This window comes from Chrysochloris asiatica, unplaced genomic scaffold, assembly GCF_000296735.1.
Source record: "Chrysochloris asiatica unplaced genomic scaffold, ChrAsi1.0 scaffold00014, whole genome shotgun sequence".
NCBI classification, from domain to species: domain Eukaryota; kingdom Metazoa; phylum Chordata; class Mammalia; order Afrosoricida; family Chrysochloridae; genus Chrysochloris; species Chrysochloris asiatica.
Window position 1 is genome coordinate 20,678,106 of NW_006408532.1, and position 18,763 is coordinate 20,696,868.

The following is an 18,763-nucleotide window of genomic DNA, read 5'->3' on the forward strand; positions in this document are numbered from 1 at the left end:
GCTACAAAAATGACTAAACCAGGCTCCCTTAGAACAGAGCACTGTCTCACTGAGGTCTCCAGTCTCTGGTATCAGCTCCGTCCTGAGATGTCACCACTACTTCCAGGTAGACACACATGGAGATTGGATAGCCTGCTGATGGGGTGGATCTCACTCTCCAGGTCTTGACTGTGCTCCAGGAAGGCAGGCACTGGCCTTAGCTTCTTGGTTACTCTGGGATGTTTGCTGCTACCTGTCCTGGCATTTCTGGGGTAGGTCCTAAGGCAGGCTGAGTCTGTGCAGGCTTCTCTATGTGCACCATTGCCTGGGTGTGAGGAGAGCTGGAGGAGATGCTGGGGCTCAAAGTACTGGGCGTGAGGATCCAGGGGTCCTTATCCAGACTGTGGCCCGCAGTGGCCAGCTTTCTGGTGCTCTCATCATGGTCTGTGGTGAAGCAGTGGTTGTCATGTGCTTGCATAGCAGCTTCATTCACGTAAGGCTGGATCCTGGGGTGGCTATTGTTGTTGTTAAGGCCCTTAAGGTCAAGACAGGTAGCCTGTACTGTTTCCAGGTCCTCGTCTCTGAGCTGGTACCACAGCTGGGTTGTCCTGTGTGAACACCCGCTGCTCTGTCCGCTTCACTTACTTCATTAGGTAGCAGGAAGGCCATGGATACCAGCAGGATGATGGCACAGCTGATAATGGGGCAATCACAGTCCCTGAAGGCAAAAGTCAGGTATGGGGGCACAGGTTTGTACATAGGTATCCCTGACGACCACTCAGCAATGTTCCCCTTCCAGATACAGGTCCTCCAATCTTGATGCCACATTCTTCTTCATATAATCCAGTTTCTCAGATTACTTGCTCAGCATACACATTGAATAAGTATAATGAAAGATACGATCCTGGTACACACTTTCCTGATTTTAAACTACTCAGTATTCTCTTCTTCTATTTGAATAACTGCCTTTTGGTCTACGTACAAGTTCCTCATGAGCACAATTCAATGTTCTGGAATATCCATTTTTTCTTCATAATTCTATCCATGGTCAAATGCTTTTGTATAGTCAATAAAATGTAACTAAACTTCTTTCTAATATTCTCTGTTTTCTGACCTCCTTACTCTGCAGAAATTGAGTACCATCAACTTGTGTCTTTTGCATGTTCCTTCTTAATGCTGGCAGGTGATAGCATACTGTTTGAAGGGTCAAAGATTCGAACCTACCAGCTACTCCACTGGAGACAGATGGGGCCCTCTGCTTCTGTAAAGATTTGCAGCCTTAGAAACCCTATAGGCAGTTCTACTTTGTTCTATTTGAGTTGATACGAGTTGGAGTCAACTTGGCAGCAAACAATAGCAGCATTAGAATGCACCTTGAATAATGCCTGGAGTGACATTGTAGGACAAGCAATGAATTGCTAACTGCAAGATCAGCAGTTCAAATCCAGCAGCTGCTCCTTGGAAACCCTTGTACAGGGTCACTATAAGTTGGAACCAATTCGACTGCACTTAACAACAACAACAAAGGATAATGCCTGGCCCATGGGAGAAATTATAGAAATAAAAATTAATTGATTGACTAATTAACTTACTAATAATTATAGAATTTTTCCCACTTGCTATTTGTTTTGTTTTGCTTCATTAGATAGCATGTTCTTTAAAGACAAGGACTGTTTCGAATTTGTCATCAGTACCTGCCATGGTACTTAGCACAAAGAAAATGCTTCATAAATATCTGCCAAACTGAGTATAAATTGCCTAGATATTCCAAGAACTAAAGGCTCTTAATTTATGAAATTCTCACAGAAACACTCAAGAAGGAATAAAGTTGAACCAAGATAAATCTACAAATCATTTGTGAAGCAAAACATTTGGTTCAGCAAGGGAATTTAACAGTTCAAAGTGTTTTGAGTTGAAATGTTTGCTTTACTAACAGGCATTTCTAAAATGTGTTTTTGCTGTTCAGGCTGAAAAAAATTGTTTAAAGGCATTAGGACATAGAATGTTAAAAACATATCTAGCTTTTACTTAAACTAGGAACATTGTTGCCAGTAGAAATGTTTGCAGGCAAGGCTTAGGCTTCACTTGGTTTCAAAATGTTTCCTTGGGGGGAAATATATTTAGAGACATTTTAAATTGAAGGAATTTTGGCTGCCAGTTTAGGTACTATCATTTCGTCCACACAGATGTAGTGCATTGTTAGGGGGAAAAAATGCTGATTCCAAATGATAACATAACAAAAATTTGACTTTACAAAAAGATGAAATTAAAAAATAAAAGAAATCTTTCATTCTCTATCCCCTGATCTTAAACATCAATCCTAAAACACTGCAGAAGGCAATAGGAGTATATTTAAATTATATTTTCTAATGCTATTTGATAAAGCAGCTCGTAGAATGATCTACATGGAATCACCATGAGTCAGAATTGACTAGATGGCAAATAGCTGCAGCAAATGCTACAACAATTTATATGTGTATATCAGTATACACATATAAATTAAAGGCCTAGAAAAGTACACAAAGATGCATATAAACCAATAACCAGGGTTTCCTATGGTGGTGTTGGTGTTGGTGGTGTGAGGAAGAAATGGAAGAGATTTGTGAGCTTCAATATTATCTTTATCCTTTAATTTTTATAAAGAGAATCTATCCTTACATTATTTATATAATTGGAAATTACAATTTAAAATGTTAAAACGTCTCTCAATGACAAGATTTTAATATAAGTTGAAATTGCAGTAACAACCTTTCAACCCTAAAATTAAATAATCCTATTTTTATACTTCTGCAGGGAATTTAGAGAATCCATACACCTATAATGTTAATAAAATAAAATTTTTAAAAATTTTTAACTTTTAAAATAAAGGTGTCAAAATGATTTCCCCAAAATAAACAAAATATATTTCTACTCCTTGGTATTTTGTTCTAAAATTATTTTTATTGTAAGTTGTTTCTAAATGAATATCTGATATATAGAAAATCGAATGAAAACCTTCCATTGTATTTTTTAAACATTGAATTAAGTAAGTTAAGAAAATACTTAAATAATTCAATTTGCCTTCTTCTTGTTTGCAGAAAAGCTTACTTCTCTCCATTTCTCCAGGAATCTAAGAGTTCTGGTGTGGACCTAGGGAATAAGCACTAGACTGCTAAAAGCAAGGTTGGTGATTCAAGGCCACAGTTACTGCTTGGAAATTCAGTCGCTATGAGTTGGACCAACTTGACAGCATAACAACAACCACAAAGAGAACGTACACTACCTATCTGTTTGTGACCTGAATGTTGCTAGGATACTAGAAGCTATGTCCCCAGTATTTCAAATTCCAGCAGGGTCACCCATGGTGAACAGGCCAATGACACTTCCAGACTAAAACAAACTAGAAAGAAAGACCCAACAACCTACTTCTAAAGGTTTTCCAAAGACCACCCCAAGAATCACAAGACAGCATTGCCAGTATTGTCCTGGATGAACTTCCTAGGTTAGAACACACTCAGACAGTCAGCCAATGATCATGACTAATACAGAATTTTGTACATAGGTTGCCAGGAGTGTGTGCAGACTCAACAGTAACTAACAAACACTATTAAGCAAACCCTACCCAAAAGTCTAAAACAAGAGTCATTGCCCTACTGACACTATCCAAAAGTGAAGCTTTAGGTTAATTAAACCACCACCATGGAGTCCTGGTGTGGGTTAAAGTGCTAGACTGCAAAGTCAGTTTGAACTGCAAGGTCGGTGGTTCAAGCTCACCAGTCGCTCCTTGGAAACCCTCTAGAGGGTCGCTATGGGTCAGAACCGACTTGACGGCACTTAACAACATGGAGCCCTGGTAGCATAGTGGTTACGAATCGGGGTGTGAACCGCAAGGTCAGCAGTTCGAACCTACCAGCTATTCCGCGAGAAAAAGATGAGGCTTTCTGCTCCCATAAAGATTTACAGCCTCAGAAACCCTGTACAGGATCGCTATGAGTCGGAACCGATTCCACGGAACATAACAACAACAACATGGAACCCTGCTGACTTAGTGGGCAAAACAACAGGCTGCTAACCAAACAGTTGGTGATTCAAACCCATCAGCTGCCCCTCAGGAGAAACATAAGGCTGTCTGCTCTTGTAAAGATTTATAGTATCAGAAAGTCTATGGAGCAGTTCTACTCTTCCCATAGGGTCACTGTGAGTCAGAATTGACAGCAGTAGTAGGAAGCAGGTCATTGCTGAATTCTAATTATTAAAATGCCACAGAACCATTGACAAAATTCATTAAATTTCTTTAAAAGTTCAAAAATGAAACACGACTTCAAAAAGAATACTCAAAAAAGAAAAGAAAAGAAAGAATACTCCATTTGGGCTTCTCTTCTGGAAAATCCAGTCAGGGTCATTCTGAGAGCATGTACCAATCATAACCAGGCAGCTCCTGTCTGTCAAATCACCAATGCTAATTTTAGAGACCCAGATTTCCGACAGTGAGCATTTAAAGTCCCCATAACATTTGGAAGCCTTCTGTAACATCTTATTTTGCTTGAAAGAAAGGGTACAAAGAGGAAAAGGTACATTAACCAAGAAAATAATGTGCTATGAAGAATACAAATTGTTATTTAACCAGGGGGTGGAAATCTCCAAGGAAGCTCCTTAAAGAAAATGTTTACATTCATTTTTTTTTTCCGTATATAAAAGGATTCATCTAACAATGCATCACAAACAAAACCCAAAACACTGTTGATGATCTCTGCTGGAGTTAAAGGATAGAAAGCAGAGCAATTTATTGCCAACTGGTTGTAAGGAGTTATAGTCCCAGATCTAGAGAGAAAGGAAAGGGAAGAGATTTTAGGGTGTAGATGGTAATAGGAAACTCACATTTCCCAACCACCAAATATGAACAAGCCTTATGCTTGGCACTTCACTTACAATTTCTTCTTTAATCTTAAAACTAACTTTATGATAAATAAAACAGATTTGTTATTAAGACGAGGGAGGTGCTGTGAGCTTGATAAATGTCTAAAAGGTGATGCTAGGAATTTGTCTAGGTTTTCCTGACTTCAAAGTCAGTGAAAGACACAAAAAAATTCATCAGAATATTTTTGCATCTTTATTTCAAACAACCCCAAACCACACAAACCCCATGCATATGTACTTAGATAATAATTTACAAAGTATAAATATGCCAGCTGGGTGGTGTAACAGAAGGATCCTTAGCTAACAACTGAAAGGTTGGTAGTTCAAACCTATACATTGGCACCCACAGAAAAACAGTCCTGCCTATCTGCTTACATAAAGATTACAGCTAAGAAAAACCACATGAAAATCAGTTGCACTCCATAACACCTAGGATCCTTTAGTTTTATGATGTAACTTAAAGTCAATTTAAGGTCATTAGAATAAGGGCGTTTTGGAGGAATGGACTATGGCCCTTGATCACCCTTCAGGTCTGGAATGGAACTTACCCTTGTGGCCCAATTTCCAGTCAAGCTGTGGATAGGTTAATAGGGAGGAACAGCAGTACTAGTGAGGAATGTTCACCATGGAATGGACAATTACTGAAAATCAAAAGGACACCATTTTCCTAGAGACAAAGTTGAGAAGGGACAGGAAGGTGGGTGGAATGGAAATGAAAACCACAGGGAGGAAGCAGGATGACTGTTGTTGTATGGAAGGGATTGTAATCATTGAGATGAAACAAATGTATCATTTATTGAATGTAAAGATGATGATCTTGTTTGTAAACCTTCATTCAATTCACAATAAAACGTTTAAAAGGGGTGGGGGAGCTTTTGTAGTTCTTTGTGACTCTAAAGCCATCTGATGGCATTGCAACTCCCTGAAAAAGTGATAAGTACTGGCTGTTTATAATTTAAATTAAAGGATTAAATACAGTGTTTGCAAACAGGTAGCTAGCAGACCAAAAATAGCCCAGAGAACTGCATTGTATGGTCAGAACTGGGTTGATTTGACAGATCATGCAGTTTCTCGTTTGCTTTCGGCTTTGCTTTTCTCCTTCCTGTGATCTTAAGTCCAGCCAGATTCACATATTTATACTTCCTGCCTGACCCTTGGAGGCATTTGAGTTTACAATCCCTGGACACAATATTGCAGAAAGTTTCTTCCTGCTCTCATAGTCTATGATTATTTGATTTAGAATTACTAAAATATGTACCTAGAGCCATCAAAACTTTACAAAAAAAAATGTAACTCACAATTTGATATGAAGAAAAGGAATTCATTTTAAAGGCAAAAACTTTCAGATCTTCAGAGGACACCAGTATTTGTAAAAAGGAAAATAGGAATATGGTGGTTTCTTAGCAGTTAAATGGAGAGAAATCTTTATATTTTAATCACACGTCAAGCTATCAAGAAATGTCCACTAGGCATCAAAGATGTCCATAGTACTAAGCTAGACAGTGAAAAAAATACAGAAAGACTTGGGATATATCTCTCATTACCCAAGAGGATGCTTATCATCTAGTGTATAAATTAACAATCCACCAACCTATAAATTTATTGTGTAACTGCATTCCTGAAAAGTCATTTGTTGTTGTTGAGTGCCATCAAATCAGTTCCAATTCATAGCGACCCTGTATAGGGTTTCCAAGGAGCAGCTGGTGGGTTTAAACTGCCAAAGTTGTGGTTCACAGTCCAGTGCTAATCCTACAGAACCACATCAGGAGCCCAAAAAGTCATAGATACATTTAAAACTGCTGAATAAAATTAAAAAAAAAATCATTATGAAATAAAGAAATTCAAGAAGTTATAGCCCAGTAAGTTAAAAAAAATGTCAGTCATGTCACTCTTTTCATATTTATTTTAATTTTTCTTGTTAGGTGCCATTGAATCGGTTCTGACTCACAGCAATCCTATATACAACAGAAGAAAACACTGGCCAGTCTTACAATTGTTGTGTTTGAGCCCAATGTTGCAGTGATTGCGTTGGTCCATGTTTTTGAGGCTCTTCCTGTTTTTCAGTGACATTCTACTTTTCCCAGGCATGAAGTCCTGCTCCAGGAACTGGTCCCTCCTGATAACATGCCCAAAGTACATGAGACAAAGTGTTGCCATCCTCACTTCAAAGCAACATTCTTCTAGGTGGGTGATTTTATCTTCTGGTTGTTGTTGTTGTTAGGTGTCATTGATCAGTTCCAACTCATAGTGACCCTGTATAGGCTTTCTGAGGAGCAACTGCTGAGCTTGAACTGCCAACCTTGCCGTTCAGCACATTTACCCACAGTGTCACACCAGGTAGTCCAGCCTATAGTCAACATTCTTTTCCAACACCATAACTGAAATGCATTCATTCTTCAGTCTTTCTTATAGTCATTGTTCAGTTTTCATATGCATATGAGGTGACTGAAAATTTCTCCAAGTAACATCTTTTGTTTATTAGTACTTTAATACTTTTGGCCATACTTAATTAAATGAATGGTAAAATAAATGATTTTTGAGAAAGGCTTTGTAAAAAAAAGTTTATTTATAAAATAAAATTTAAAAATCACTTGCCACATCCTAGAGGTTCAGCTAAAGCAAGCCTGTAAATATTAACTGTCTCATTTCCCATCTTCTCTTGTTTGTCACAGGAATTCTTGTCCAGGAAGTCAAATCATCTTGCAGGTTGCAAATAGAATACTCTTTTAATTTTGATGACAAGCCAACAGATTTAAAGCTAACTGTCACCTTTCATTAGTCACACCCATAAATCCAGCCTGGTACCGGGGGCCCATTGGGAGGATGAAGCATTATTACCCTCTTTTTAGATCATTTTATGTGGAAGGCTGAAAGAGTGGCTGTGTCCCTTGGATTACTTTCTTTGGAAATTTTCATAAAGGGAAATTGATAGCCTCTATTATTTTTATTTCCCACTCTCAAATTGTCTGCCTTTCAATCAAGTATTTGGACACCAGTCCTAACTAACATTCTAAGTCTTAAATTCATCAGTGTACTATCCTTATTCTGTCCCTCCTCACCGAAAGAAGTCATTCTACCTTCTTGTTAATAAATCCCACAGGCTCTCAACATTTCTACATATAATAACTATAGCTGAGTCTTTATGTTTTACCATCAGTATGAATTTAAAAAGAGTATGATCAAGAAAATCATCTTCAAAGATGTTTTCTTGCATGCTAAGTATTACTGCTGAGATGAAACTGCAGTTCTGATATCCCGGGCTTTTTGGTGTTCAGACTTTCTCCTCACTAGCAGAGGCTGTGAATTTAACACTCAGATTTGCTCCGACAGGCTGACAACTGATATCACAAGACCACAGCTAAGAGTGGTTTATTACTTTTAGTGGGATTTATTTAATTCAGTCACACAGCCTGAGGGTGGGGTAAAGATTTAACTTGAAATTAAATTCCAGCAGGAGACCTTTTAATAAAAGAAAAATGGGCAGAAGGATAAATGACATGCTCAAACTCCATGATTTTTTTTTTTAAAGCCTATATTTAACATGGAAAAAAAAATCCCAGAAAATCATTTCAGTTGTTTGGCAGATATATAGAGAAAAAGTGCCGATGAACCAGTCATGATGACATAATCTAAAAGAGAGGAATCTAAAAAAGAAAGTTTTTGACGCTAGAGTATCTTCAGTCCATCCAGGAGGGAAGAAAAACTCCCAGTATATGAATGCTTTCCATCAATGTCTGTGTAAGTAGATAACAAATCCCAAGTGTTCTTTTGTTTAGCATTGAACTGTATGATAATTCTGAAATAATAGGGTTTAAGCTCCGCTATTATAGGTAAAAATGACTCTGGCTTTTTAACCTAAATGTAGTGAATACTTACACCCAAAATTCAGTACATGAGAGAGGCAGTCCTTGTCTTAAGAGGCTAAGAAAAATGGAGTTTCCACATCAAAACTGGTAGAACAGGTAGAGTGGTACCAATTTGGATATTTTTTTTTCATTGTTAAGTGCCATCGAGTCGGGATCCGACTCATAGGGACCCTATACAGGGTTTCCAAGGAGCAACTGGTAAGTTAGAACTGCCGGCCTTAATGGCCCACACCGACGTTGCAGTTTACCGCATTAACCGGCAATCACACACCAGAAGTCCAATTTGGATATATCTAGGAGTAATGGATGGAGTCCTGGGGAGGCACTGTGGGCTAATGTGCCAGGCTGCAAATTCATTTGAACTGCAAGATAGGTATTTCAAGCTCACCAGCTGCTCCTCAGAAACCCTATACTGGGTCGCTATGGGTCGGAATTGACTCGATGGCACTTAACAACAACAAGGGGTATTGGATAGTTATAATCATTGTCCTCTAGTGGTTGCTTTTGAGAAATGGGTATCACTTGACATAGAGAAAGGAAGATGCTTCAAGGTCAATAGATATTGGCATCTCAGTGGTATATTTTATTGGCTTGGACTTCACTGTGAAGAGAAAAAGCTGTTTCCTAAAAGCTGATTAAATTTGAATGGCAGCCATTGAAGGTATATCTAATACTGAGGCTATGGGAAAATGCCACAAACAAAAAGATTAGACAATAATAATTAGAATGACCATTTGCCACACTCGCGTTTAAAGACAGTCCAAGCTTCAGAAATATGGGCAGAACACATAAGACGTGATCTACCCACAATGTCAGACGAAATCATAAAGGTAACGAATTTTTGTTCACTAACCATGTGACTCTTCTTTTGTTGGTGGCGGTGTCAAGTGCCTTTGAGTTGGTTCCGACCCATGGGGACCCTGCATAGGGTTTCCGAGGAGCAGCTGGTGAGCTTCAACCGCCAGCCTTCAGGATCAAACCAACCTTGCAGTCCAGTGCATTATGCCACAGCTCCAAATCAGGACGTTAGTGCCTCAAAATTCTCAGGCTGTCTCCTGCCATTCCAAGAAAGTTTCTTTGAACCCTCATGCCCATTTATCAAGGACCTGTTCTGCTTCCCTCCTCCTCCTCAAAATAAATAAAAGTGTGTCCTGTGTTCATTAAATCTAACTGAGTGATAAAATATTGCTAGATGGCTAATAGATGATAATAACTGTAAGCAAAGGCTCCCATATTTATCTTGATTTGTGGCATCCTTAAGTGTCTCAATAATTGCATCATGACATCCCTAGACTAAAAGTTTTATTTATAAAAGACTTTGGTCCAAGCACTTTTAAACATTACAGAGCTTCACACACTGGGGAATCTGCTTGAACTCCATTACACTCACTGAAAAGAATGTAGTGACCCAGTGTCAAAACTATTAACTACCTTCAGTTAGAAGTTCCCATGATGTCTGAGATGTTACTGTGTTTTTCCTGAAAAGCTGAGATATCCTAAGGTGATTCTTTGACTTTACCATGGAACCCTAGGTCACCTCAGTGTTCAGTTTCACAACCCTGGGCATCATGTGTTAGCTCTATGAACAGTACATTTCAACAGAGATGCTCATTGTTTTATCTTTTCAGAACTATCTATTGGTGCCAACTTAATACAATATGGTAAACTTAAGTAAGCAAGATACTTTGAGACTATGATTTTTTTTTGGTACCTATGACTTCATAGCACAAATCAACTTCTTAATCCATGGAATGAGAAAACCCTTGTCAGAATGTAGCATATTCCTCTGGGTTTATCTAAAGACCAAAAAGCCCAAGGGTATTTCTATCTACCTCCAAATTAATAGATAAACCACAATGGCCATTAACATGTAGAAGAAAATACATACCTTTCTGGTTTCCAGCATTCCCCTTTCTCCTTTTCCTACTCATCCAATGTGGACATACAGGCATAGTGCAACAAGCATCTTCTCTTGCTGGAATCTATGTATCTTTGAGACTGGTTGTCCCTCGGACTTATCCCTGGTATGATTTCCCTACTAGTGATCTTGTCTAAAATCTTGCTTGTATGATTTTGAACGCCTTCAACTCCAAGTAGCTTAAAACAGAATAAACTTAATCCACGGCTCTTCTTTCCTGCAAGTTTCTTACTTCTGTCTTCTTTCTAGGTCAGCTTCATCCTCAAATTGGTATTTGAAATGCCTGCAGTGGCTCTAGGCCTCACAGCTCTAATCAATAATTCCTACAGGAAAGGAAAAAGGATTAATTCCAAAAATGCTCCCAGTAGAATGAGGAAAATAACTTTCCCAAAAACCCTAAACAATTTCTCCTTAAATTTCCTTATCTAACTTTTGTTGGTTCTGTTAAGTTCCCATCTAAAAACATACTAAATAAACATACCTAAGAACTTATATTTCAGACGAAAAGGTGACCCTGTTCACAATATAATGTTTGGAGTCCTTGGGAAATGCCAAAAGTTACCATTATATTAGTAACAGAGTTCTATTAGTGACTCGGATAGAGTCCTTGGGTGGTGCAAACTTGGTTGCTAATCAAAAGGTTGTCAGTTCAAGTCCACCCAGATGAATCTCAGAAAAAACCCTGGTGATCTACTTTTGAAAACCTTATAGAACACAGTTCTACACTGATACACATGGGGTCATCACAGTCAGAGTAGACTCCATAGCAGATGTTGTTTTTCTTAAGTACTGTCAAGTAGATTCCAACTCATAGAGATCCTTATAGTGTTTCTAAAGAGTGACTGGAGAGTTTGAACCACCAACCTTGTGGTTCAAACCACTCTTGTAGTCCAGTGTTTTATCCCACAATGCCACATCAGGACTCCCCACAGCATTTAGTACTGGTTTAATATGATTTTTAAGTGCAGGTTGAGTACAGGATAACAATTTGTTGATGTTGTTGTTAAGTGCCATCAAGTCGGTCCCAACCCATAAAGACCCTGTTTCCGAGGAGTGGCTGGTGAGCTTGATCTGACGACCTTGCAGTTCAAACCAACATTGCAGTCTAGCACATTAACCCACAGTGCCACACAACAGGACTCCACAGGATAACAATATGTGCCTCCCTCACCTCCAAAAAAAAGAAAAAGAAGTGAATAAAAGCAATTCAAAAATAAAGGATGACCTTCTGTACTTACCACAAACCACTTTAAAATCTCTCTTAAATGAGTTATTGCATCACATTTTATATATAAATTGTACCTCTTCTGCTTTTATTAGATTGGCTTTCATTGACAGTTTGGGATGTTTTTTTTTTTTTTTTCTACCTGTGATTTGGAATGGAATTCCTTGTAAATTTTCCTATTAGAATTAGTAGAAATGTGTTTTGTTTTTTTCATTTGACAGAATTTCATTTAGTGTCAGGTTTTTGGAAATGAGGTGAAGTTGTTAAGCAAGGGTTAGGTGTATACTCAAAGCAAATTTCTTTTAAGGTGATTTGATAACTGAGATATCACCATATTTCTTTCTACAGTGAAGTTAAATTGAAGGCCCATCTGGTGGTAAGTAGTATAACCAGATTTTAGGTTAATTAGATCCCAAGTGTCCTGTATGTTTTTATACCATCAAAAGGTACACATCTGAGTGTCTCTGAAACCAGAGATCCTCTCATTTGAAATCGAGTGTATGCATTTTACTGAACCCCTTTTCTCCCAAGTAAGTAGTCAAATGATAAAGTAGTGTCTTTACAAACACATTCCTAAGGAAATTTTTGTGCTAAAAGGTATTGGTAATGAATTTATTGTTAACTGTTATATTTCCTTATCCTCATAAACTCCTTGGATGAAGTAAATGTAAATAGATAAAATGTGAATTTCTGGCCATAAAGCATGATATGTAAAAAAAAAAAATAATAATTCTTCTTGACTCATAATTCAATTTCTATTTGTATTCCATAATTCTATAAATCTAATACATTCCCCTCCCAAACAGGCTGTCCAGAACTTCTAATCTCATTCCCAATTCTTAGGACTGTGTCAGGGTTCAAGGGACTTGTTTAGCACCAAGATATTTGAGGAAGGAGGAAGACTGTGTATTTGAGTCATCTGACTGCACATGTCCACTGACACAGCTATCATTCCTATCCATGGATCCTTATTGATGCAGCAAGCTAAGGCACACAGAAATCTTTCTGCAAGGATATGCATATCCCAGGCCCCTTACTACTTTGAGCTCTGATAGTACAGTGGTTATGACTCAGGCTGCTAACCTCAAGGTTAGCAGTTCAAAATTATCAGCTGTTCTGCAGGAGAAAAATGAAGCTTTCTGCTTCCATAAAGGTTTACAGCCTGGAAACCCTACACAGGGTCACTATGTGTTGGAACCGACTCCACTGAACACCACCACCACCCCACCACCAATAACAGGCCCATTACTCTGGTAGCGTAGTGGTTACGAATAGGGCTGCGAACTGCAAGGTCAGCAGTTCGAAAAACCAGCTGCTCCGCAGGAGAAAGATGAGGCTTTCTGCTCCCGTAAAGATTTGCAGCCTCAGAAACCCTGTTCAGGGTCGCTATGTGTCGGAACCGACTCGACGGCACTTAACAACAACAACGACAAGTGAATTACTCTCCCTTTCCTTCCACCTCTAGTCACCACCGTTGCTGTTGTTGTTAAACGTCGTTCAGTTGGTTCTGACTCATAGCAACCCTGTATAGGGTTTCTGAGGAGCAGCTGATGAGCTTGAACCACCAACCTTGCAGTTCAAATCAACCTTGCAGTCCAACGCATGAATCCGCTACACCAGACCAGGACTCCATCATAGAATGGAACCATCATAGAATAGTTCTTTAGGAGTCTTGGTGTGGCGCTGTGGGTTAATGCGCCAGACTGCAAAGCCGTTTGAATTGCAAGGTCGGCAGTTCAAGCTCACCAGCCACTCCTCAGAAACCCCATACAGGGTGGCTATGATTCGGAACCGACGCGATGGCACTTAACAACAACAACAACAACTACGTAGTTAAAAGTCTCCCACATCTGCAGCCGGTGTTTGAAAATACTTTTGTGGAAGGTTGACCCAGGTGGCTTAAAAGAATGAACTTTGTTATGAAGCAAAAAAAAAAAAAAAAAAAAAACTTACCTGAAGAGAAATTTTAAAGGGCAGTCACTTCCATTATGGTATGAATTAATACTAGAATTTTTCTAGAGCATGTCTAGACTTGGGAAGAATCCAATGATGGCTTTCCAAGAGAGAAAGGGAAGGTGTCCCAAAGTGTCACTGGCCACACTTCTCATCTCCATATTATTTCATATACAAATCTAACAACACGGATGATTGGAAAGACTGTTTCCATTTCCTGCTATCTTTATGAATGTTTTGTAACAGAAAGCTCTTAAATTTAAGTTCCCAAATTTAATTCATGTATTTTGATATAATCAATCCTTATGAAAAAAAATCATTCAAATAAAAAATAATAAGCCTCACTGATATTAAACGTAATAGAAAGTTGTTTCTAAATCTAACAAATGTTTGTTTTGGTCTTTTTTTTTCCCTGTCCCCCAATGAAAGGAACTAGTTTTCAAAATACACACACCTACACACAACTAACTAAAAAGTTGGCAGTCCAAACACATTTAGGAGCACCTTGGAAGAAAGGCCTGGTAATCTTCTTCCAAAGGATCACATCCTTGAATACCCTATGGAGTGCAGTTATACTAATATTAAACAGTAACCATGAAGATGAACATGCTTGCTTTTTAAAAAGAGCTGAAACATAGAGAATAAGTAAGTTATGTGTTCTAGTTTGCTTTCACAAATGGAAGTAATCTGAATACAAACAGAAGTGTTTGTAGTCAGATTCCTGGGGTACTAGTTGTAACTAGGATACAGTGAAAATCTATTTGAAATATACAGTAGGGGGAGAAAGTACAACAATGTACAAAAGCAGTTATCAATGGAGAAAAGATTGAAGTTGTCAAGGACTTCATTCTTCTTGGATCAACTATCAACATCACGGAAGCAGCAGTCAAGAGAACAGACGATGTATTGCATTGGGCAAATCTGCTGCACAGGAACTTTTTAAAGTATTGAGGAGCTGAGATGTCAGCTTGAGGACTACGGTGCCATGGTATTTTCAATGACCTCACATGGATGCAAAAGCTGGACAGTGAATAAGGAAGACCACAGAAGAATTGATGCCTTTGAGTTGTGGTGTTGGAGGAGAATACTGAAAGTGCCATGGACTGCCAAAAGAACCAATAGATCTGTTTTGGAAGAAGTGCAGCCAGAGAGCTCCTTGGAGGCCAAGATGGCTAAGCTTCGTCTCTCATACTTTGGACATATTGTCAGGAGGGAACAGTCGCTGGAGAAGGATGTCATGCTGGGTAAGGTGGAGGGTCAGAGAAAAAAAGGAAGACTCGTAACGAGATGGACTGGCCAGGTGGCATCACTGATGGACTCAAGTGTGGCAGTGTAGTGAGGTTGGCCCAGGATCGGACATTGTTTCGTTCTGCTGTGCATGGGGTCGCTATGAGTCGGTTCTGACTCGATGGCACCTGACAACAACAACAGTTCTGAAAAATTTTAATATACCTTAAAAAACCAAAGGTCATATTATTGCCTTGGTCCTAAATTGTTGTTGTTGTTGTTAAGTGCTGCTGAGTCAGTTCCTACTCATAGTGACCCTGTACAGGATTTCTGAGAAGTAAGTGGTGGCTTTGAACCACTGACCTCATGGTTAGCAGTCTATATAGCTTATCCTACAGCACCACACCAAAAAGCAATACATGGCAGGGCACATCACCCAGAGAGGTGGAAATCCTCAGAGTGGCAAGGGAAACTTGCAATAATAGCTCAGTGCTTTACATATTACAATCAGATTACTGATTTCAGCTATGTTTTTTCTTGTCTCACTTTGCAGTCCTAAAATATAAAGAATACAAAGAAAGAAAGAGACTTTTTCTTTTTTTTTGCCTATGGCAGTAAGTTAAAATTGAGTCAATAATTAGTTCTCATTATAAATTCCCACTTGGACCTTGTCTCAAGTTTCTTGATTTTTCATAGAATTGGGGAAAATGGATGCAGAGGAGGCCGTGGAATGAGGGATATCTTTGCTGATGTCCAATGGATGTTGGCTCAAAGCAAAGGATACCAGAAAGATGTTTATTTGTGCTTTATTGACTACGCAAAGGCTTTCAATTGTGTGGATCATGAAAAGCTATGGACAACATTGTGAAGTATGAGTATTCCAGAACACTTAATTGTGCTTATGAAGAATCTGTACATGGACCAAGAGGCAGTTGTTTGGACAGAACATGTGAACACTGAATGGTTTAAAATTAAGAAAGGCATTCAGCAGGGTTGTATTCTTTCACCATACTTATTGAACCTGCTTGCTAAACAAATAATCCGAGAAGTTGGGTTATATGAGGAAAAATGTGGCATCGGGATTAGAGGAAGACTCATTAACAACCTGTGATATGCAGATTATACAACCTGGCTGAAAGTGAAGAGGACTTAAAATACTTACTGATGAAGATCATCAAAGAGCACAGCCTTCGATATGGATTGCATCTCAATGTAAAGAAAACAAAAATCCTCACAACTGGACCAATAAACAGCATTCTTATCAACAGAGAAAAGATTGAAGTTGTCAAGGACTTTATTCTTCTTGGATCGAGTATCAACACTCACAGAAGCAATAGTCAAGAAATCAAATGACGTATTGTATTAGGAAAATCTGCTGCACAAGACCTTTTTAAAATGTTGAAGAGCAAAGATGTCAGCTTGAAGACTAAGGTGCACCTGACCCAAGCCATGGTATTTTCAAGAACTTCATATGCATGCGAAAGCTGGACAGTGAATAAAGAATGTAGAAGAATTGATGCTTTTGAGTTATGGTGTTGGAGAAGAATATTAAAAGCGCCATGGGCTGCCAAAGGAACAAACAGATCTGTGTTGGAAGAAGTGAAGCCATGGTGCTCCTTGGAGCATACTTCAGTCATATTGTCAGGAGGGACCATTCACTGGAGAAGGATATCACATTTGGTAAGGTGGAGGATCAGAGAAAAAGAGGAAGACCCCCAATGAGAGGGATTGGCAAAGTGGCAGCATCAGTGGGCTCAAGCATATGGCAACAATAGTGAGGTTGGCCCAGGACCGGGCAGTGTTTCATTCTGCTATGTGTAAGGTCACTATGAGTGGATAACAACTTGATTGCACCTAACAACAAGAACAAGGATATTGGGCAAGACCTGCCAATCTTAAACCTAACAACCTAACTAAAACAAAAGGCAGTATTTCCTAGTGAGTGGATTGGGAACCTACTCATCTGGAGGACACTGTGCATCATAGCCTTTCTATGGCATGAGAATGGATTTACTTTATTGGCTTACAGTTGGTCCAAATGGTTAATGGGCTTAGTTGTTAACCGAAAGGTTGAAGATTCTAATCTACACAGAAGTAACTAAGAAGAAGGAGTCCTGGTAAGGTGCTTCCAATAATCAGTGGACTGCTAACTGCAATGTAAACAGTTCAAACCCACCAACCCCACCAGCCGTTCTTTGGAATCCCTATACAGGGATGCTATGAGTTGGAACGGACTCAACAGCACTAAACAACAGCAAACCCAAAAGAAAGGTCTGGTGATCTACTTCAGACAGATCAGTCACTAAAGTCTCATGGAGTACAGTTCTACTCTAAACACACTGGGTAAACATGAGTTGACTCCTCGGTATCTAGTTGATTGGTTGACAGGCTAAAAAGCTCATAAGTTTGCTGGTTAATTAAAATGAAAATATTCTAGTCAGTGTGTCATATTGTGGTGATTTGCATGTTGCATTGATGCTGGGCGCTATACCACTGGTATTTTAAAAGCCATCAGGGTCACCCATGGTGGACAGATTTCTGCAGAACTTCCAGACTCAGACAGACTAAGAAAAAGGAGAAGGAAACTACTTCTGAATGGTTAGCCATTGAAAACCTTATGAATAGCAATGGAACATGGTTAGATATTGTTGTTGTTGTTATGTGCCATGGACTCGGTTCCGACTCAGAGCGACCCTATACAGGGTTTCCGAGGCTGTAAATCTTTACAGGAGCAGAAAGCCTCATCTTTCTCCCGTGGAACAGCTGGTAGTTTTGAACTGCTGACCCTGAGGTTCACAGGCCAATTTGTAACCACCACGCTACCAGAGCTATAGAGCCAGAAAATGAAAACACTATGTTTGCAACACAATATTGGCAGCACTGGGCTCAAATACAACTATTTTAAGATGGTACCGAACCTGGCAGTGTTTCATTCTGTTTTTCATAGTGTCACTATGAGTCAGAACAGACTCAATGACACCTAGTAATAACAACAACAAGGAATATAAAGGCAATCACAGTACTACCGAAAGTTGGACTACTGGGTCAAAACAGGGTTCTGTCTCTATAAATGTTATTGAATGAGGGGACTTGAGAAGCTGATGAGGAAGAGCATATTCAGATGTTGTTGCTGTTGTTGTTATGTGCGATGGAGTCGTTCCCAACTCATAGCGACCCTGTACAGCATTTCTGAGCCTGTAAATCTTTACGGGAGCAGAAAGCCTCATCTTTCTCCTGCGAAACAGCTGGAGACCTTGAGGTTAGCAGCCCAATTTGTAACCACTAAGCTACCAGAGCTCCTTGAAGTACTGGGAAAAAGGCTGTGCAAACACAGTGTGTCTTCTTTATTTAGGGATTAAAGAATATTTGAGGATTTCCTTACTAGATAAATTTATTTATAATCTGAAAATCAATACTCACCATGCACAGAGTAACAAAGACTCTGAGTCATCCTATGTGTATGTTCCCAGCTGAGGTGCAACAAAGCTGGTTTAGTATTCAATAGTTCTATTTATCTGGAGTCTTTATTAAACAATTTGTTTTCCACAGGTTACAAAATCTGTTCCTAAATTTGTCTTTAAGCCAAATTTTTCTGTATAATTCAAACAGTTAGGCATGGTCTATATCAAACAATTGTTTATCTTACTATATAGTACATAGTGTACCATTCTATGTATAAAAATATCACTTCTAGATACA

At 38.9% G+C, this 18,763-nt stretch overlaps 1 protein-coding gene across 1 annotated transcript; it reads right to left on the reverse strand.

Annotated features, from left to right (window-relative positions):
- Positions 1-208: 208 nt before the first annotated feature.
- On the reverse strand, positions 209-807 carry LOC102842669 (sushi domain-containing protein 3-like). Its single transcript, XM_006835004.1, has 2 exons — positions 655-807; positions 209-607 (listed from the first exon to the last, which is right to left on the reverse strand). Exons 1-2 carry the CDS (start codon positions 805-807, stop codon positions 209-211), a joined length of 552 nt encoding a protein of 183 aa, XP_006835067.1.
- Positions 808-18,763: the final 17,956 nt, after the last annotated feature.

Excerpts from the sequence above, each read along its gene's own strand:
- LOC102842669 (XM_006835004.1), bottom strand. The coding sequence starts at position 807 with ATGTGGCATCAAGATTGGAGGACCTGTATCTGGAAGGGGAACATTGCT. Across the intron at positions 608-654 it reads GCTGTGCCATCATCCTGCTG|AGCAGCGGGTGTTCACACAG; the intron begins GTATCCATGGCC and ends TGAAGCGGACAG.